Below are 21,997 nucleotides of genomic sequence, written 5' to 3'. Positions count from 1 at the left end.
CTGTCACAGAGGTCACGGAAAGTCATGGATTCCGTGACTTTCCACGACCTCCGTAGCTTCCGCAGCTGCAGGGCTGCCCAGGGGCCAGTTGCACTAGCCGCTGCTGGAGTGGCCCCAGGACCAGCCGCTCAGGTGGTCCTCGGGGCCAGCCGCACTGGCTGCTGCTCGGGCGGCCCTAGGCAGCTGGCCCCAGGGATCACCCAAGCAGTGGTCCTTCGGGTGGCCAGAGCAAAGACCCCAGGGAGCACCAAAGCATCAGTCCTGGGGGCAGCCCAGCAGTGGCTAGTGCAACTGGCCCCTGGGCAGCCCTGCAGCTGCGGAAGCTACGGAGGTCCCTGTACAAAACAGTCAAGTTCTGTGACCATCCCACACCCATCTAGCCACAGCTGGAGCAGCAGCGGTTCCGGGGGGCGGCCAGAGCAGTGGCCCAGAGGCTGTCAGGAGAGCGGTCTCTGGGGGCCTGGGAGCAGCAGGCCACGGGGGGCAATCAGCCTCCATGGCTGGAACAGGGACCCCACAGCGCAGAGATTTAATCATCATGGGTATTTATAGTAAAAGTCACGGACAGGTGAATTTTTGTTTATTGCCCGTGACCTGTCTGTGACTTTTACTAAAAATACTCATGTCTAAATCTTAGCCTTAAACATGAGTAAGGACACTGGAAACTGGCCCATCAAAACCACTGGACGTACAAGCAGTGTGAGGTATTACTCAGTGTGAGACACACAATCCTTCCTTTTAGGAGCTAAGAACGTCAGATCTGCACAGGCCGTTATATCCTGAATTAAGAGCATTCCTGCTCCAGTGAAGGCTACATTTCCCCCTTTCCTTACTGTTTAATAGAGCATATAGGAGACTTATGAAGTGTTTATAAAATGACCTTTCACCTTTCCTGATCCAGATCCCTGAGTGACATTGATGACACCCACTGGTCGCTCTTTGGCTACTGCCCTCAAGAAGATGCCTTGGATGACTTGCTGACGGTGGAAGAGCACATGTACTACTATGCTCGGCTACACGGCATCCCAGAGAAAGAGATTAAAGGAGTGAGTAGACCCATATGACTGAAGAGTTCTCTTGGGACCCAGTCAAGTCAGTGAGAGTCTTTGCATTGACTTCAGTGGTCTTGATCAAGGCCATTATGAGTAATAATAAACAATGAGGGTGACAATCATGAATTTCCAACCTGGGACTCCCTTGCTTTGTGGCTAGATGGGTGTGGGATGGTCACAGAACTTGACTGTTTTGTAACACGGGGTCACAGTATGGAACTGACTTAGAACTGGGCAGTGCCGTTAAAACTCTCCCTACGTAGACATCTGTGCAAATACTCCATTGACTTCAGTAGTAAGTGTTTACTAGTTCAAGTCCTAAGTGAACAAGGGAAGCTGGGATTTGTAAAAGGGATTAGTAAAGGTTGTGTCCCTGATGTATTTATCCCAGGGGGTCTTGTGAAATCGTTGAACTCCTATTTATTTTAACAGGTATTTCAAAGCAAATCTCCACACTTCAAAGACTTCTGTGGAGTGAAACCCAACCTGGCAGCAATATGTTATTTCAAAGGACATTTAATTATAGTATCTGAACCGCCAGAGACTGAGGGCTAGATCCCTACCTGATGTAAATCGGTGTAGCTCTGTTGAAGTCATTGGAGCTACACTGATTTGCACCTATTGTGGATTGGGTCTTGAATTGTTGGCAAATACATACTTGTTCCAGATATTCTATGGTTGGTCTAATTCTCCGTGTAAACCAAGTTTTTTTATTATTATTATTTGTACCCACAGATTGTACGTCAGCTTCTTCATAGACTTAATCTGATGCCGTACAAAGACAGAGTCACCTCGATGTGCAGCTATGGCACTAATAGAAAGTTATCAACTGCTCTGGCCCTCATTGGTAATCCATCAATTCTATTGCTGGTAAGGAATCAGAAATTTTGGGATGAAAAGATCCATAGCTTTTAAGGCCAGAAGGGACCATTTTATCATCTATTCTGACCTCCTGTCTGTAGCCTTGGATAAGTTTAGAGTGCAAGTTGCATCAGTCACTCATAACAGGTTCTTTTACTCAGCAGCTACGTAAGAAATGTTGCTGAGTTGGAGATTGGTGAAGCACACACAGAAACTTTGGACTTTAGTTAGTACAGACAAATATAACTGAAATGATAGAAAAATCAATATGTATAAGTACAGTGAAGTGGTTTACTGCATTGTGCATACTTGCAAGCTTATGGAGGCCATTAGAAGTGAAGATGGAAAGAAAAGTAAGTGGAGGTCACCATAAGTGGTGATGACGGTTTTGACTGTCGCTTACGCTGTCATTCTGATGATCCCAATTAACGGTTGGATTTACACCTTATTTTATATCTCAGACCTTCTTCCCCTGAACACCCACACATGTCCCATGACCATGGTTAGATCATTTTCTGGCCTTTGGTCCATTTATGGTTGTCTGGGAAACCATAATTGGTGTTATGATTGTTGACATAGCTTTTTGCATTAATACTTTTCCCAGCATTTCCAATATATTAATGAAGTTAACCTCATGGTTACACATACTAAAAATCCCCTAGAAGTTCATTAGCATTCCATTAATTTGTTCTTTGCTGTGCACTTGTGTGTTGTAATGCATTCATTGCTAAATCGTATAATCCTAGGTCACTCATAACTAATAAAAGCAATTTTATTACATGCAATATTTATATATATATATATAACTCAAGCTTACCTCATAACCTCTGTAGGATGCGGTCAGGGGTCACAGGTCAACATGTATAACACAGGCCATGGGAGTTACCCCTGTAGTGAGCCCAATAAGTTGTGTTTGACTTAAGCATTTCTTCTGGAAAGGCATCAGGTCTTCATTTGAAGACATCAAGAGATGGAAAATCCACCACTTCCCTTGGTAGTTTGTTGCAATGGTCACTGACAAATGTGTGTCTTATTTCTAATTTGAATTGATCTGTTTTTTACCTTCCAGCCATCGGTTCTTGTTATGCCTTTCTTAGCTAGATTAAAGAGCACTTTAGTTCCCACTATATTCTCCTCAGGAGGGTACTTACACAATGTAATCAAGTCACCTCTCAATCTTCTCTTTTGATAAGCTAAACAGATGGAGCGTTTTAAGTCTCTCACTCTAAGGTATTCTTTGTTCCTATCTTCAAATTATTTTGTGGTTCTCCTCTGCACCCTCTCCAATTTGCCAATAGATTTTTTAAAATGTAGACACCAGAACTGTATAAAATATTCCAGGCATGGTCTCACCCAGGGGTTCTCAAACTTGGGCCGTGGCTTCTTCAGGGTAAGTCGCTGGCAGGCCGCGAGATGCTTTGTTTACCTGAGCGTCCTCAGGTATGGCCACTCGCAGCTCCCACTGGCTGCGGTTCGCCGTTCCCAGCCAATGGGGAGCTGCGGGAAGTGGCGCGGGCCGGGCCACCGCTTCCCACAGCTCCCATTGGCTGGGAACGGCGAAACGCAGCCAGTGGGAGCTGCGAGGGGCCGTACCTGCGGACGCTCAGATAAACAAAGTGTCTCGCGGCCCGCCAGGGGCTTACCCTGAAGAAGCCGTGGCCCAAGTATGAGAACCCCTGGTCTAACCAATGCTGTTTACAGAGATCATTATCGTCCTGACTGTACATGTCTGAAATGCCCCGACTTCAGTCGAGCAGTAGTAGAGAGAAATCCAGAGGCTCTGCATGAGTGCTTCTTCATGGATACTATATTGTGTCTACCTATTGCTCTTAAAGGGAAAGGAACCAAAAATGCTATCACACTATTCCATACTTATTGTCTCTCTACAACTTCCATATCAGATTTAAGATGAGATCACGCCCTCCATGGTATAGCAAGAAGGGGATGTAAGGAGCAGATAGCTTGTACCAGTGGCCCCAAACTGCCATGGGGTGAAAAACAGAACCAAAACAGTAGTGTCCTTTTAAGATACAATCTAGAAAGCATATATCTCTTGCCACATGGAGGATATTAGAACGTTTCATCTAAATGGAGCTTAACATTTTCTTCTTACATTATACTGGAGTTTTGCTCTGAAGTAGCATCATCACTGAAATGTTCTCTTTGTGCAAACTGCCATTTGCTGTTGTCAAAGAGATGCCTCAAGCAGTGGGTCTGGCTTTGATGTAAGAGTCACAGGTGTTTCTCTCTCGAGGGCTACCCACAAGTTTTAGTCACCCTTTCCTGAGCTGGGAAAGGACGCACACACAACATTCCATACATGCACACCCAAAGTCGCAATTCAGATTTCCCAGTCAGGCTTTTCACTTGCAGTTCTCCAAGGGATGGCCCTAGCACACCAAGTTTAGTTAACCCAGCACCCAGAAGTGGCCAATGTTTAAATTACCCCCATACCGCCTAAGCAATTGTTTTTCTCTGGCCCTTCTCCTGCTCCTATTGGCCTCATGCTCTGCTTTCCTCAACAAGCCTCACCTGGCCTTTCAGGATTAAATTAGGGCAATTAGCCCCAGTCTTTTCTGCTTAATTGTTGTTAAGGCAACCAGCCTTATTCCCACGTGTCAGCACTCTTTGGGCTCATAGGAAAGAAGAGGAAGTGTGAGAGGATCAGAAAAATGTTTCAGCGTAAACAAACATAACAGAGAAGGGGGAAAAACCAAGAGAAGATGATCTTCCAGACTCCATTCATATCACATTCACTCAGTCACACCACAGGCAAAGTAACTACAGAAACCAACCCCACAAAGTACCAGACCACCCTGCCACCGCTGTGTTGTAAATTCTGCAACACTTGGTGATCAGTTTTCCAAACATTGGGCCAGATGGGCACAGCTCTGATTTACACGCGTTGAAGAGCCACCCCTAAATTGATGAAATTCCTTCTAACTTTAGCTTCTCTTTTTACCTATAAAATCCCAATAAAAAGGGAGAAGAGGAGGTTGTCTAAGCACAAGTTGCTTTCTGAATAACAAGCTGTTTTCTTTCTGCTTCGTATAATACATTGTCACCAACAATAACCATTCTACAATAGGAAGCTGGCTGGTAATTTTGTTGATGATGAATGAGGTGGGGCACAACATACTGTTACTCATCTGTAGCTTATTGTCTATGGAATCCTGAAGACAGAAAACTTGTTTGTCCGTAAATGAAGTAGATATTACCCAGAAGACAAAGTGCAGTCTGGTATTACCTCCTGTTTGGATCAGAGCTACAATTTATTAATAAGTTGTTATTTATAGAAGTGTGAAATAAAACATCTACACAGAGGGAGGTTTATCTGTGGCACCTCAGAGTCAGTTTTGCTCTGGGAAAAGTAAGGCTGAGATTTTCAAATTAATTGATTTGAAATTAATGGGAAGTGGGTTTCCAAATCCTCTAGGCAGCCAAAGTGTTTGTAAATTAGTGTAATGTTCGGATAAGGCCCGTAGCAGTGGAGAGGGCTGTGCCACAGGCCTTCTGTGTGAATTCGGACAAGTCATTTCCCCGCTGTGTCTATGTAGTTTGTAAGCTCTTTGGAGAAGAGACTTCCTCTTAGTATGTGTTTGTACAACGCCTAGCACAAGGGGGTCCCATCCTAGGCACTACCATCATACATATAAATAATACTAATAATACAGACCAAAAGCGCCATATAAGGGCGAAGTGGTTGTGTTGGTATTTGTAGTGTCTGTAATGACAATTCTAAACAGAGAGCAGGTATGGAGAGGAACAAAAATGACATTTTCTTTACTATTTAAACTTACAATCTGGGTGGGGGGGGTTGTTATTTTTTAAAGGATGAACCAAGCTCTGGAATGGATCCTAATGCTAAACGACACCTTTGGAAAATCATCTCTGAGGAAGTACAGAACCAATGTTCAGTGATACTCACGTCCCACAGGTAGAGTTTACTGGCTGCCTTTATGCTTTATTAAGCCCAAACTAAAACCGCACATTGGAACACCCTAGAACTTTGGGGGCACTGAAATTTAAACACACTTCCAGTTCCAAGTTTTCCAAGTCTGTATAATGGACTGAATCCTAATCCTGAATCACAGCAGCAGCAAAAATATCTGGATCTAGATTATGCTGCTTGAGCCCATCTTTAGTAACATCCACCTGCAATAACATACAATAAGAAAATCCAGGAAGATCTTCCAGGAAGTGCTGAACACTTCCTGGAAATGTGTGATTGCTCTGCATTGAACGGATCCTTGGCCCAGATCCTTGAAGGTATTTAACGCCCTTAAATATCTTTGAGGTCCTGGGCCCTCCCTATCCTAGTGGAATAGGAGCCAGCTAGAGATTTCAGGTGATTAAGATGATGAGTTACAGGTTAATTTCCTGTGTAGCGCATGGGAAACCATTAATGCTCTGGCCATTAGAGTGTCTTTTATTCCCATTCAGTGACTCTATAGAGCAGGGGTGGCCAAACTTACTGGCCCTCCGAACTGCATATGACAATCTTCAGAAGTTCAAGAGCCAGGGAGCACCTGCTGGGGCTTGGGGCTTCAGCCCCACTCCTGCTGAAGCCCCGAGCCGCGGGAGGCGCACCCCGCCAGGCTGAAGTCCCGAGATCCCCCCTCCCCACAGGGCAGAAGCCCTTACTCCAGCACCCTGTTGCAAGGCAGAGGTCCTGAGCTCCCCACCACCCAGTCTGGTGGGTGGAGAATGTGGGAAGCGGGAGGAGGGGGAGCTCCGTGAGCTGCACTTTAACTATAAAACGAGTCCCAGTTTGGCCACTCCTGGTGTAGAGTTTCTCTGTTTGCTTTTCAGCATGGAAGAATGTGAAGCTCTCTGTACCAGGCTGGCTATTATGGTGAATGGACGTTTCCAGTGCCTTGGCTCTTTGCAGCATATTAAGAGCAGGTCAGTCAAATGTATCTTCTCTCCTTTCACTGCCTGATGCCCAGCTAATGTAAAGCCGGGGAGCTCCACTGAAGGCAACTGAAGTATGCTGGTTTACGTCAGCTGAGGATCTAGCTGTGTGTACTCAGGGCATTAGCACGTAGGGAACAAACCCTGGACGTCACTGAAAGCCTTTCTGCCTTTTGTTTCTGGGAATCTGTGATAAATAATAGTGTGGGGCTGGCTGGCAAATCAGAGTTCGGTTTTGTGACGAATGTCAGGGTTTTGGCACTGGGTTTCATTCTGCAGCTGAACAAATCCAAGGCTTTTCATCATGTCTGAGAGTGAGAGAGACCCACCCCAGACTAGCCAACACTCAGCTGTAATGAGGGGGACCAAGTTCAAGGGCCTGTTCCACAACAGGCAGATCAGGGACTTGAACCAGGGTCACCCACATCCCAAGTGAGTGCTCTCGCTCTGCGTGGTTTCTCTGGGGTTGGCTGGGAGCCCTCTCTCCCTCTCGCATGCAGGACCTGAGAGCATTCTACAACTCAACACTTGCCAATGAAAAAACATTTCGCTAAGAAATTCTCAACCAGCTCACTCCATAATACACGTTCAGCCTCCATGAAGCTTTTGTTCAGCGTTTGAGAGGCATGTGCCTCTACCCAGATGACACAATAACTTGGTCGACTTTAATGTAGAAATTAAAAACATATGATGGTGATGAACTTCACAGCTTATCAATGATCACCCTGACTGGATTGCTGACGCTGTTGACCTCACTGGAGATATTCCGGGGCTGGATTTGTTTCCCAAGAGCTCCCAGCCAGGCCACTTGACTCTCTTGTGTCTGTTCCGTACCTGCTGTGCAGCACGCATTCTGATTTTCTGTCTAGGTTTGGAAGAGGATTCACCGTGAAAATGCACTTGATGAGCAGCGCGGTCAGCACAGAGGCTCTGACGGAGTTAATGCAGTCCCACTTTCCAAATACATGCCTGAAGGTAAGCAGGATAGATCAGACCAGATGCTGGGGGAACTGAGAACGGGATCCCATCTCAAACCTGTTATATTCACAACCGATATCTTGTAAGCTTCTTCTGACCACAGCTTTGACTCAGCAATAGCTGCCCAGAGCATTATGCTCTCAAAGCATAAGGGAATTGCAACTCCCTCTTCCAAAGCAGAGGCAAGGCTCAGATTTACAGAGCTGCCAAAAGGGTTTGGACACCGAGGTCCAATTAATTTTAGTGGAATTAAAGCATCCAGATTTCCTAGGTGGCTTTAAAAACACAGCCAAAAGGTGACAGTGAGCATGCAAGAGAGGAGTCTAATCCGGCAACTCCGTACTCACTTGAGTAATTCCATTGATGTCAGTGCTACAGAAGGCTGTAGTTGTCTAGCTCCACTTGTTTTCAGAGGGAGCTGGGATTACTCGGTGCCTCTGGTAGTAGAATTACATTGGCATCAAAGTGGAGTAACACAGTATTGAAGCAGGACCAGCCAACCCTCTAGCTTAACCCCAACTTTCAAAGTCATCCATCCAAACTACAAATTGGAAATACCACATCTTCCCTGAAGACCCTAGTCCGTCATGCACTTTAGTCTTCCCCAAAAGCCTAAGATAATAGAAGTTTTAGTCGGATCCTCACATAGATTCCAGAAAATACCTGATATTTGTTGCAGAACAATATTTCCCATGCAAGAAATTTCTTCTCCAGCTTTCTCAGTCTTCACCGAGATATTACAGAATGGACTAACTAGCCCGTCAGCTGGGGAGTAGCTTTACCAGCCAGAGAAGGGAAATAAAGCTCCAGACCTCTATCTTCCTAAGGCCTGTTCCTCAGGGCTTGTTTATTCGCCACCAAAGAGTACCACAAACATAAAGCAACTCACTGGAAACACATGAGGTCAGCGGTCCTCAAAGTGTGGATTGTGATCCCAAACTGGATTGCGACCCCATTTGGATGGGGTCACCAGGGCAGAAAGTCCCAGCACCGAGCTCTGGGGTTGGCGGTGGGGCTGAAACCCTAAACCGCCGCTTCAGAGGCGGCGGTGGGGGGGGCTGAAGCATTTTTTATTTAAAATACTAACTATTCTGAGGGCACTGAGACTGTGTAGTAATTTTTCTTGTCAGCATGGGGTTGCGGTGTAATGAAGTTTGAGAACCGCTGCACTAGGCAGCCATTGCCCATAGGCTTTTCTCAGTTGAGTGAGTCAGAAAGGGAGAAGACACATCCTCCCCCTTAATTCCATTTTGAGTTAGCTTCCCCTACCTTTTTATATTGCACCCAAGCAGCTGTATGACCTGCCGGGACCTGTTAACCTTTTACAGCCTGCAGCACCTTGACTTTATCACACTGCTCTTGTTCCCACAGGACCGGCATCTCAATACGGTAGAATATCACGTGCCCGTCTCCGCAGGAGGAGTAGCAAACATATTCGATCTTCTGGAGACCAACAAAATAGCCTTCAAAATTAGGCACTTCTCAGTGAGTCAAACCACTCTAGAGGAGGTAAGAAATTCAGACGTGAACTGGTTACCAGACACATTGGACCACATATTGAAAGGGGTTTCATTCCACTCGCCGTTTGAGTGCACACACCTGTACGTGCATTTTCTAGCCCTTCTGTCTCCAGATGCATATGGTAGTGCTGGGAAAATGCACAAGCAAAGTTGTGTGAAAACGGGGCCCAAAGGACGTCGTCTGCCCTCAGTCACGCTGGTGCAGTACTGTTGATTTCACTGGGACTCCATAGCTGTAAATGAAGGCAGAATTTCAACCCACATTTTTCAGAGGTGAAGGGTGGTCTTGTGGGTAGGGGCCCAGATGGGCAGTCAGGAGCTGTGGCTTCAGTACCTGGCCCTCCTACCATTGATTTCAGAAGTTATTCACGCTCTCTGTATGCCTCATTTCCCTATCGGTAAAACGGGGATGATAATATTCCTTTCTCCCAGCTTTTGCTTGTCTAGTTAGACTGCCAGCTCTTTCTGTCTGCTCTTTTCTTAGTAGGAACTAGATCGTCAACTGATGTAGGTTGCCATAGCTCCATGGACACTTCAGTGAAGCTATGTCAACGTATGCCAGCCACGGATCTGCCTCTCTCTCTATTGATATAATGGGGCCCCAATCTCAGTTGGGGCTTCTAGATTCTGCTGTAATACTCATTTTGTTTATGAGTATTTGTGACGTGGTGCCATAGTTACGTTCCCTCCATTTCCACTTCAAAACATTTTTTCACCAGTATACAAATAGTGTAGGAAGATCCCAAGTTTAAGGGCTACTTTGAGTTATGCCTGCTAGGACCATCCCATTGGCAGGGGATAGCTGGAGCACTAGGCTCTGCAGTCATGCCCCCAAGGTGACCCACTTTTAGAATCATAGAATCATAGAATATCAGGGTTGGAAGGGACCTCAGGAGGTCATCTAGTCCAACCCCCAGCTCAAAGCAGGACCAATCCCCAACTAAATCATCCCAGCCAGGGCTTTGTCAAGCCTGACCTTAAAAACCTCTAAGGAAGGAGATTCCACCCCCTCCCTAGGTAACCCATTCCAGTGCTTCACCACCCTCCTAGTGAAAAAGTTTTTCCTAATATCCAACCTAAACCTCCCCCACTGCAACTTGAGACCATTACTCCTTGTTCTGTCATCTGCTACCACTGAGAACAGTCTAGCTCCATCCTCTTTGGAAACCCCTTTCAGGTAGTTGAAAGCAGCTATCAAATCCCCCCTCATTCTTCTCTTCTGCAGACTAAACAATCCCAGTTCCCTCAGCCGTTCCTCGTAAGTCATGTGCTCCAGCCCCCTAATCATTTTTGTTGCCCTCCACTGGACTCTTTCCAATTTTTCCACATCCTTCTTGTAGTGTGGGGCCCAAAACTGGACACAGTACTCTAGATGAGGCCTCACCAATGTCGAATAGAGGGGAATGATCACATCCCTCAATCTGCTGGCAATGCCCCTACTTATACAGCCCAAAATGCCGTTAGCCTTCTTGGCAGCAAGGGCACACTGTTGACTCATATCCAGCTTCTCGTCCACTGTAACCCCTAGGTCTTTTTCTGCAGAACTGCTTCCTAGCCATTCGGTCCCTAGTCTGTAACAGTGAATGGGATTCTTCCGTCCTAAGTGCAGGACTCTGCACTTGTCCTTGTTGAACCTCATCAGATTTCTTTTGGCCCAATCCTCTAATTTGTCTAGGTCCTTCTGTATCCTATCCCTACCCTCCAGCATATCTACCACTCCTCCCAGTTTAGTATCATCTGCAAACTTGCTGAGAGAGCAGTCCACGCCATCCTCCAGATCATTAATGAAGATATTGAACAAAACCGGCCCCCGGACCGACCCTTGGGGCACTCCGCTTGAAACCGGCTGCCAACTAGACATGGAGCCATTGATCACTACCCGTTGAGCCCGACAATGTAGCCAGCTTTCTATCCACCTTATAGTCCATTCATCCAGCCCATACTTCTTTAACTTGCCAGCAAGAATACTGTGAGAGACCGTATCAAAAGCTTTGCTAAAATCAAGGAACAACACATCCACTGCTTTCCCCTCATCCACAGAGCCAGTTATCTCCTCATAGAAGGCAATTAGGTTTGTCAGGCATGACTTGCCCTTGGTGAATCCATGCTGACTGTTCCTGATCACTTTCTTCTCCTCTAAGTGCTTCAGAATTGATTCCTTGAGGACCTGCTCCATGATTTTTCCAGGGACTGAGGTGAGGCTGACTGGCCTGTAGTTCCCCGGTTCCTCCTTCTTCCCCTTTTTAAAGATGGGCACTACATTAGCCTTTTTCCAGTCATCCGGGACCTCCCCCAATTGCCATGAGTTTTCAAAGATAATGGCCAATGGCTCTGCAATCACATCCGCCAACTCCTTTAGCACCCTCGGATGCAGCGCATCCGGCCTCATGGACTTGTGCTCGTCCAGTTTTTCTAAATAGTCCCGAACCACTTCTTTCTCCACAGAGGGCTGGTCACCTCCTCCCCATACTGTGCTGCCCAGTGCAGCAGTTTGGGAGCTGACCTTGTTTGTGAAGACAGAGGCAAAAAAAGCATTGAGTACATTAGCTTTTTCCACATCCTCTGTCACTAGGTTGCCTCCCTCATTCAGTAAGGGGCCCACATTTTCCTTGACTTTCTTCTTGTTGCTAACATATCTGAAGAAATCCTTCTTGTTACTCTTAACTTCCCTTGCTAGCTGCAATTCCAATTGTGATTTGGCCTTCCTGATTTCACTCCTGCATGCCTGAGCAATATTTTTATACTCCTCCCTGGTCATTTGTCCAATCTTCCACTTCTTGTAAGTCCCGGTGGTGTGGGGTGCAGTGGAGAGATCTTGTTTTTATGCCACCTGGGGATTCCCCTGTGACAGGCGAATCCTCAACTGATCCGATGGGGCAACTGTCCAGCCCCTTTGTGCCACCAGAGTAGTGCAAAGTGAATGGATCTGGAAGCAAAACTATTACCCTGCAATCCTAGATACTATTCTGAGAGTGAATTGTGTGTGTAGATGTGTGTAATAGGGTGTGTGTATATAATGTAGATGTGTGTATGTATATAATGTAGATGTGTGTATGTATATATAGGATTGGGTGTGTACACACATATAAATATATAGGTAGATGTGTATATAGGTATACGTGCATGTATATAAAATATGCAATGAAGCTGGGCTTTGCAAAGCAGCCCAAGACATGTAAGTGCCCCAATCCCATTTGGCACCTAGCTTTCTCAGACCCCTTTTGGAAATCCCATCCCAAACACAGAATCCCTCCCTCCCAGGGCTATAGTCCATGGGGGGAAAAGGCATTTTTTGGTCCATTTCTTGACTTTTTTTTTTTAGGTTTGTCACATAATCAATATTTTCCTTTAAACTTTTAGGTTTTCATCAACTTTGCCAAAGATCAGACTGGGGCTGACAATGCAGATGCGAGTACAGATGTAGGCTCAGACTGCTCGGATACAAGTAGCCAAGATACCAACATAAATGCCATCTGTTAAAGGGATATTGCGGTGTTTAAAAAAAATCATATTTTTCTAAACAATGGGTTTTTTTTACTTATTTTGTTATTAGCAACCTGGTAAACATGTAAAACTGGCATGTCAGATTGGTCTTGCCCCAGTCGTACAGTTCTTGTTCTAGGTTTATTTTATATCTATATTGCAAAGTTGGTGACATCTCCTGATACTTGCTGTTCAAATACTCTGGAAGCTCTTCACCATTGGCTGTCACCAAGAAGACCAGTGGGTGATAGAGTGGAACAGTTGCTCTGGAGTCAGGGACATAAGTGAGAAGGAGGACGGGACAGTCGTTCGGATGCTAGCTGGGCTCTCAGGAAACCCGGGGTTCAATTTCCTGCTTTGCCACAGACTTCCTGTGGGACCTTGAAATGTCAGTCAAATGGAGGGATAACAACACTTCCCTGCCCCCCAGAGGTGTTGTGAGTCTAGATACATCAAAGGTGGTGATACTCCAGCAATGGGGTCCATCTTAGATAGCTACGTAAAGCTTTTCTCTGTGTGTGGATTATGTCAGTATTAATACAGTTATTTAAAATTCATGCTTCTGTTGTTTTTGTTTGTTTCTGTAGTTTGCACCAACTCTGCATGACCCCTAGTACAAATCTCCCCGTCCCAGGCAATTTTCCACAACTCAGCAAACCCAACAGCCTGGACCACAGGAAGCATTGTGCCTAGCAAAATTGCCCAGTCACACTCCAATTTAATCACCACCCCTCTGCCACCAACTGAGACACATTAACCCGGCCTCTCCCAGAATAAGCAATCACCCAATCTCTGCAGAACTTCTCCAGGTTTATCCCTCACCACACAGGGACAACGCCTTCTGGAGGACAGTGCTTCCCAGCTCGGGTGCTGCACTTCACACTGCCAAGTGCATTGCCTTCCCCTTTGGCCTGGGCAGTTCAGGAGTATTCGGGGCCTGGCAGGGTTGTTTCTGCTAGGGTGAGAAATCCGTGCTGAGTCAGGTATATTCTTCCTTATTTACTGCTCCCCCGCCCAAAAAACCCTTACACAAAGTCCTGTTGATCTGAGTCCAGTAGAAACAAACAGCAGCAGGCTGTTTCCTTGCTCAGACATCCCCAAGTCTGCCTCTCCAGCGAGCTCTGTGCACAAGCAGCCCTGTCTCTCTGCTTATTCTTGGGGTCATGCCCACAAATCCTTCTGGCTTTTGCCTTCGCCACACACACAGCCTGCTAATGATATCCTAGCCCCCCTGCATTTGCAAACAGAGAAACTTCTCCCTCCCACAGCTTAGCTCTGCTCTGCCTTGCCACCTATTACTTTGGGTTATCTCCCAGCTGTCCGCAGCTACTGTTACTTCATAAAGGGGGCTGCATTGCTTCTTCCATTGACCCTGTCATTGGCTTTAATGAGGCTCGTGATTGGATCTAAGATCCTGCTGATTGACAGCCATTAGCACCTTTCAGCAGAACAGCAGGTTAAAAACCCCAGTCTTGGAGCTCACTGCTATTTTCCAAGGGTAGTGGGTGTTCAAAAGAGGTCAGAGACTATTATACCTGTATTATTTATTTGTAGTTCCATAGCATCGAGGAGCCCCAGCCACGGACCAGACCCCATTCGCACCAAAAGGGGGTCCCTGCCCCCAATGCTCTTGCAATTGAAGTGCTGGTGCTGCTGTAAGAAGGGGAATCCCCAATAAACCTGAAATGACGTGACTCTCGCTCGGTTTCAGGGGCGTGTACAAAATTCAAACCAGAGAGGGGTTTGTTCAACCTCATTTTGGGGCCAAGGGAAACTTTCAATGAGACCTGTGATCTATTTTGCTTTGATCTTTAGGGAATGAGTTTCCCTAGTTCAAGTTTGATTTTGAGGCTTGTTGCAAAAATCACGCAGGGGCAGGTATTGTTAATAACTAGTGTGTTCAGGACTCTGTGGTGGGCTTCAGCCTCATGTCGTGTAGTTGTGCCAGAAAGGTCATTGTCTACCCTTGATCTTTGTGCAAACTTCCTGCTGACATCACTGGGAGCTCTGCTGTGTTTCAATGGTAGCAGCTGGCCCTAAATTTAGACCCCAACCCACAGATCATAATTAACATAGGAAGGGAGGGGGGATAGCTCAGTGGTTTGAGCATTGGCCTGCTAAACCCAGGGTTGAGAGTTCAATTCTTGAGAGAGCCATTTAGGGATCGTGGGCAAAAAAAATGTGTCTGGGGATTGGTCCTGCTTTGAGCAGGGGCTTGGACTAGATGACCTCCTGAGGTCCCTTCTAACCCTGATATTCTATGAAATTCAGTCCTCTCTACAGAATGCACTTAACACCCTTAGCTTAGAAGTAACTGAAAATGCTGCTAAAGCATTCATTGTTGCTCCTGCGCTGTAAAGGCTGCCTTTTCTTGTTTACATGGCATGCATGATACAGATCCTGGATGAAATTAGGCTTGTCTTTGGTGGAGGTCTTGCGTTCTCTGCAAAGGATTCAGAGCATGTCTACCATTTAAATCCTATCCGGAATGCCAATCAGAGTATTATTTTATGATGTCAATTGCTTTGTGTGCTGCCTCTGGAAGATGGATCTTCAAATGCTGTGTCCAGATGTACTTTATATATAACTGCGAGGGGCTGCGATACAGAGATGCTTGTGCCCCTTTAGATTGTACAGATCCAAAAAAGAAGGGAAAGGATTTTTTTAGAATACTTCAGCAAGTTGTAGGGTGTTTTTTAAAAGGCAGCACTTTGAGTTTCTACCCATTTCTAGCATTAATAGAAACATCTACGTTGTACATGATGGGCCAGAGGTACGATATACACTTAGAACTTGGTGGTAAAAGTAAAATGTCTGTTACCTAAGTCAAGTCTGTAGGTATCAGTCCAAACATGCAACAGTTACACACTTAAAGTAGTTTATTGGTAAACCATGGAGAGGTGGTTTGAACTGTTTTGGCAAGTAGATCGTACAGATCGTAACAGATACAGCCTAGAGCTGTGTTAGCTTTTCTGTGGCTTCCTACAGAGCCCCCACACCACATGTACAGCTGTCCTGGACTCCTGCAGATCCCTGTGGATCTACCCATGTCTTTCTCTGGTGGAGGAAAACTCCAATCTTCCTCTCAATGGAATGATATGGGAGACTCCATCAGAGGATCTCTTCAAATGCACCATAGAGATTTCTTCTCTCTACGTTGGTGGGAGGGCATGCTTTGGTCTCACGTTTGGTTGGAAATAAGAGAGATACTGAGCTGCCACTTGATAAAAATTCTGACTTTATCCCAGGCAATATCAGGATAATATGGACTATTATATTTTGGTGCTTTAAATGAGCTTTACGTTGCCAATTATGGGCATAAACCTCTCTCTTTAATTGACACAAATGGACTCATCAAAATGGGACAGTGAGTAATCAATGTATGACTTACATTGCAATGGAATCCTACACACTTAAACCACTTACCAGCATGAATCTATTTTCTTGCAAACTGGTGGCTAGTTTACGATGAGGTGAGGGGATCAGACAGTGTTGTAAATTAACAGGTGACTTGATCTGGGGAATCGCTCAGCTTTTTTGCAGGTACATTTTCTCTCGTTCTGTCTCTGTTTAAACCCCTACCTCCCACTTTTCCCTTTATAAATATCCTCTTGAGAGGGCTAGATTTTCAGAAGAGCCTGGTGGTAGATTGTCATGGATGCAGCACCCGAGCTGGTTGGGAATGTTTCGATGAAACGTGTTTTCACTGGAAAATGGCAGCTTGTTAAAATGGAAACTTTTTCCAGAAATATATTGGTCTTGACAAAAATTTTGTTGGGAAGGTTTCTCAGGTCGAGGGTGGACTGTCTGGGCAAAAGGAGCGAGCAACCAGATTAGCCAATAGCCAAATGGTTTGGGATCTTACCTGGGCAGTGGGAGACTGGGTTAAAAACACTACTCAGAATCAGAGAAGGAACTTGAGCCAGTCCGGGTGAGTACCCTTCCTGCAAAGTGCAACAGCTCCAACAGAGGAGTGTGAGAATGCCTCTACACCCTGGTGGCTAAGGCCTTCATCTGACATGTGGGAGACACCTCTGAAAGTCCCAGCTCTGTCCGACGCACTCCCTGCTCTGCACCCATCATTACAGGCAGGTTTTCAAAATAGCGCCTCTCCCATTGAGGCACCTACATAAAGGCAGACGGCAGCTCCCGGTGCCACACTTGTGGCCAAATATCCAGAAGAGTTCAGCACTCAATGTGCATCCAAGAGGCTGAGCTCTGATTCTGACGCCTGAACGGAAGTTAAGCTCTTCTGAGAAGCTGGCCCCCATTATGCCCTTTTGTTTGGCCTCCGAGGGAGAAGGAGCTGTCCGAGTACCACAGCTCATCAGCTCTCTGCGGGTGTGAGATGAACTCCGAGAGCACGCTTTTGACCTCTGCTCTCTCACACATTATCTTTTCAGCCTTCATAAAGCCAGCCGATTTTTCAAGGAGTAAAGACAAAGAGCCCAGTTAAGTCTCCGTTGGATGGAGCATGTGGCTTATACATGCTAATTAGAACTGCATGGTCCTCAACTGGGCTTAATTTAAGAATGCTCCTGAAAATTACAGAGGAAAGTGAAAAACAGTTAAACACTATGTAACGGCTAAAATAGTCTGGGGCCAGGGAGTCAAGTAGGAATTTTATAATTAGTTATGTGGAGTTGTGAGACTGATTCAAATCAATTTCATAATTGTCAGTGTGGCGTTAGAGACACTGGCTCAAAGCTCTTTCCGGTCTCTGTTAAATTAAACACTTCGGGGGGGCTGTTTATTTTGTGACACAACTCCAGGCTCAGACTTTGCAGATGAAGTTTCTGCTTTTAGCAGAGCCATTCTGCTACTGGGTCTTCCATCTCCCTGGATCCAAATGCAAAGCCTTTATCTGAGTGAGGCTGACTTCAGCAATGGGGTGAAATAGAAGGCACCTGAGTGGTGAATTTGCAAAGTGAGGTTCATGCCAGCAAGGAAAACATCAGCCAAAGGGAACTGTCCAATGAATATCTCCGACTTGCCTCTAGTTAGAATATAAAATCAAATGCTAGTCGGTTTTTGTTGTTGTTTATTTGCTTACTTGCTTGTGTAAGAAAATCTGGCTTTCGTGTCATTTCAGCATGTGACTAACTTTACTCACGTGAGTACTTGGACAGACGTGTCGTTGGGACTTCATGTGTGTAAAATTACTCATCGGCAGGCTCAAACATGTAACAACACGTTCCCAACTCAGACCCCAGGCCTGCAAACACACGTGTGTGTAATTTTAGTCATGTGAATAATGCAATTGGCATTAATGGGATTACTTATGTGAATAAGGGCTAGTCTACACTACCCGCCTGGATCGGCGGGTAGAAATTGATCTCTCGGGGATCGATTTATCGCGTCTCATCTAGAGGGATAAATCGATCCCCGATTCGACGCACGTACTCCCACCTCGTCAGGAGGAGTAAGCGCCATCGACGGGGGAGCCGCGGCAGTCGATTTGCCGCCGTCCTCACAGCGGGGTAAGTCAAATAGGATACGTCTAATTCAGCTACGCTATTCACGTAGCTGAATTTGCGTATCTTAAATCGATCTCCCCCCCCAGTGTAGACCTAGCCTCAGATTACTCATGGGATAAACCGTTTGCCAGCTCAGAGCCTTAGTTGATAATACTAGTGCCAAGCTTTTCAAAAAAGGGTGCCTAAAGTTAAATGACTTATGTCTCTATATAGGCCCCTAAAGAAGCGGCTGGGTTTTTCAAAGTACTGAGCAACCAGCAGGACCCTTTGAATTCAGAGTAGCTTCAGGCAGTTTATTTAGGCACCTAAAGAAGGATTTAGAAGCCTTATTTTATGCCTGCATTTTAAAAAATCTCAGCCTAGAGGTTGTTTAGCCTGCTGCCAGATCCCCAGCAAGTGTAAATGGACATTGCTCCGCTAAAGTCAATTAATCCAGACCAATTTACACCATCGGAGGATTTGGCCCAGTTCGAGGTTTAATTACATAATAATTTGCAATACATTTTTTTATTAAATTAATAAAAAGTTGACTTCAACTGATTCTTAGTATTAATACGTATAAAAATGTGGATTAGATAGGAAACGTAAAAATCGTTTGAGTCACATTTTTGCTTAACGCAGGCTAAAAAAATTACAGGAACGGTCCTCAGACGGTGTAATTCAACCTAGTGCAACTGAAATCATTAGGCTGATTTACACCAGCTGATGAGCTGACTCGAGGATTTTTTTATGAACAGAGAAAACTTTAAGCGTCTGCACTTAATAGAGGCGATAGGTTTCGTACATGGGCTGCACAAGAAAGAAAGATCGTTGGAAGGCAACTGAACACAGGATGGTTTTTTCTTTTCCTGGACAATAGCTGTGATCTTGTCATGTAACAAAATACGAACAGAGTATTTAAAAGAAGGGGAGGTGATGAACCGAGAAAGGACAAAACCCTAAATCCACCGGAATCATTAGTCTACAATGGTTTTTAAACGAGAATTGCTGTGATTCTTTTGGGGGAGGGATAGCTCAGTGGTTTGAGCATTGGCCTGCTAAACCGAGGATTGTGAGTTTAATCCTTAAGGAGGCCATTTAGGGATTTGGGGCAAAAATCTGTCTGGGGATTGGTCCTGCTTTGAGTAGGGGGCTGGACTAGATGACCTCCTGAGGTCCCTTCCAACTCTGATATTCTATGATTCTATAATTAATGTAGGTGTTTTAGGAGCATGGGGAAGACAGCACTGAAACAGTGAGAACAACATTAGTATGGAAGAGCAGCTCCCTTAACTTACAGTTCTGTTTGCTTCTTATGAGGTTTGCATATGCAACTTCATGAATGAGAGAGGCTGGATCAGCCTATCCGCTACTAAAGGATGATACACGCTCTAAATATTATCCTGGGTGAATGGTATTCTCCTAGGGTCTCATCACAAGGCCACTGACATTTAACTGCAGTTAGATACGTACGGTTGGCCCATGCCAGCTGACTTGGCTCACAAGGGTTGGGTTGCAGGACTGCTTCATTGTGGTGGAAATGTTCAGGCTTGGGCTCCAGGGACCTTCCCACCTCGCAGGGTCCTAGAGCCTGGGCTCCAGCCCAATCCCAAATAGCTACACCACAATTAAACAACCCCTTAGCCCGAGTCAGCTGGCACAGGCCAGCTACGGGTGTCTGATTGCAGTGTAGACATACCCTACGGGAGTCTTTCCACTGGTTTTAGTGAGCTTGGCCTAGGCACTTAAGGTGCATCCCTGAGCAATGGGGGGGCCTGATCTCACTCCCACTCAAGTCAAAGGAAAGACATAAGTCAGAGGGAGTCGGATCAAATCATAGGCCAGTATAGGGCATAGATCCACCCTATTTTGTGGTGTGTAGGCTTTCTGCTGGTTCCCCTGCCCAGTGGAGAATATCACCCTTATTCCTGTTCTCCTAAATCTGCAGAAATATAGAGAATCTGATTGTTCCCTAAGTGGGAATCACCCACCCAGTGGGGATGGAGAGGGTGGGCGTGGACAGGAAATGCTGCATGTTTCACACAGGGATTTTCCATCCCCTTAATATCCCTGTAACTCTGTAACATGCATTAGGGGGTTGGCCTCTTAAACCTGAAGTTGCCTCAGAGCTGCAGGCATCTTGGGAAGCCCACCAGAGGCCAGGGTCATCCATGTGACATCCTCACTGCTTCCCTCAAGGTAGCATCTGACCCACCCCCAGCTCTGGCCTGCCTCCTCCTGATTCGCCCAATCACGTTGCTCTGGTAGAGGGACTGCCACTGCAGAAGTGGAGGACTGCGCTGCAGAGCCAGCAGCCCCTTCACCTTTTGCACCCTTAGCCTGTAATTGCTAGGTCTGGGTCCCCTTTGCTCACAGACATGGAGGGGACAATCTAGCCCCGGGGTCTTTAATATGCAGCAAGTTTTTATAATGTGGAACAGCTGCATTTCATCCCTGTGCCTTATGATTTCTAATGAAGGCACAGATGCTTTAGGCTGAAGTTTTCAAAGAAACCTAATAAGAGCTTGTCTACATGGGGAAATTATCGAAAATAGCTACTGTGCAACCAGCTATTCTTCAATAGCTCCTTGTGTGGACATGGTTATTATGGAATAGTTCTAGACTAGCTATGGTGCTTTAAATTTACCTTATTCTGGAGTAACTTCTCCTGGGTCGATAAGCCCTTAGGGAGTTGGGCACCAAAATCTGGTTACATTTCAGTGGGATTTGGGTACCTAACTCAGTCTCCTTTGAAAATCTCAGCCTCTCTCTCTGTCTCTCTCCATGGTGCTTAGAACTGGTAACTACAAGTTGCGACAAGCCAAGTACTGTAAGTGACTATTCTGATATAAATAAACAGTGAGAGGATGTGAATGTCTGAGGCGGCTATGCTAGGATTCAACTGACAATTAAGCAAGGGGAAGCAGAGATGCCCTGGGCAGGGGGAAGTGAGAGAAATGATCATCCAGCCTGAAAGACCCACACTTCAGCCTGGGCTAGGAATGTCTACCTAAATGGTAATGGCTTGTAGTCCATGGGCGGGGGAGGGGGGAGCTGCCCTTCGGTAAAGCATGAATAATCTGGCACTTGGCTGTGGCTTAATTCACCAGCTGGATGTAGGCAGCACTTTTGAACGTGCTCGTGTCTCATAAATGCAGTCAGGAGGTAATGTAAAATCCTATCAATATCTTGGCCATCGTGTGAGGCAGTAATCAATTCACTCAAAGGAACTGGGTGGGAGGAATAAAACTGCCCATGGACAGTGCAGCTCAAAAGATGACGTCATGTCTAGAATGGCAGTGCATGATGCGCATCAAAGTGACAGGGCAGCTGACAGGCCATGGGAGGGGAGGGAGCGTTTTGCTGACCGACGTGGGCTTCTTTCGCTTCTATGACTGGGGATTGTGACCTGAATGGCGGGAGCCGGGGATTTGAGTCTGAAAGTGATTTTTTTCATATCCGTTAACCTTCAAAAAGAAAGTAAAAACCAACAACCGGTGGCAAAGTGGGGAATCTGTCTGTTCCGTCTCTGAATTCTGTGCAAGTTTATCAACTCTCTGTATGTATCTTTACCAAGCTGCAACCCCCATTTTGAATGTGCAGCCTCTTGCCTTCTCTATTGTCTGTTTGCCTCCATGTTGGACTGAAATTCCAACAGGCGGGTGGCAAAACAAGAACAAAAGAGGGTCATTGACTTAAAGGGCTTGCCCACTGAAATGTAATGTAATATAGG

At 45.8% G+C, this 21,997-nt stretch overlaps 1 protein-coding gene across 1 annotated transcript in view; it reads left to right on the top strand.

Annotated features, from left to right (window-relative positions):
• ABCA12 (ATP binding cassette subfamily A member 12) overlaps positions 1 to 12,805 on the top strand; it is a 125,960-nt gene extending 113,155 nt beyond the window's left edge. The window contains exons 48-54 of the mRNA XM_024206873.2: positions 902 to 1,046; positions 1,788 to 1,922; positions 5,747 to 5,850; positions 6,726 to 6,818; positions 7,697 to 7,802; positions 9,177 to 9,314; positions 12,686 to 12,805. Coding sequence (XP_024062641.2) covers positions 902 to 1,046; positions 1,788 to 1,922; positions 5,747 to 5,850; positions 6,726 to 6,818; positions 7,697 to 7,802; positions 9,177 to 9,314; positions 12,686 to 12,805 — 841 coding nt within the window. The remainder of the gene's footprint in view (positions 1 to 901; positions 1,047 to 1,787; positions 1,923 to 5,746; positions 5,851 to 6,725; positions 6,819 to 7,696; positions 7,803 to 9,176; positions 9,315 to 12,685) is intronic.
• Positions 12,806 to 21,997: the final 9,192 nt, after the last annotated feature.

This window comes from Terrapene carolina, unplaced genomic scaffold (assembly GCF_002925995.2).
Source record: "Terrapene carolina triunguis isolate 2854851 unplaced genomic scaffold, T_m_triunguis-2.0 Scaffold62, whole genome shotgun sequence".
In the NCBI taxonomy this organism is placed as follows: Eukaryota; Metazoa; Chordata; order Testudines; family Emydidae; genus Terrapene; species Terrapene triunguis.
Note: the sequence above shows the minus strand (reverse complement) of the source record. Positions and strands in the feature narration are given on the sequence as shown.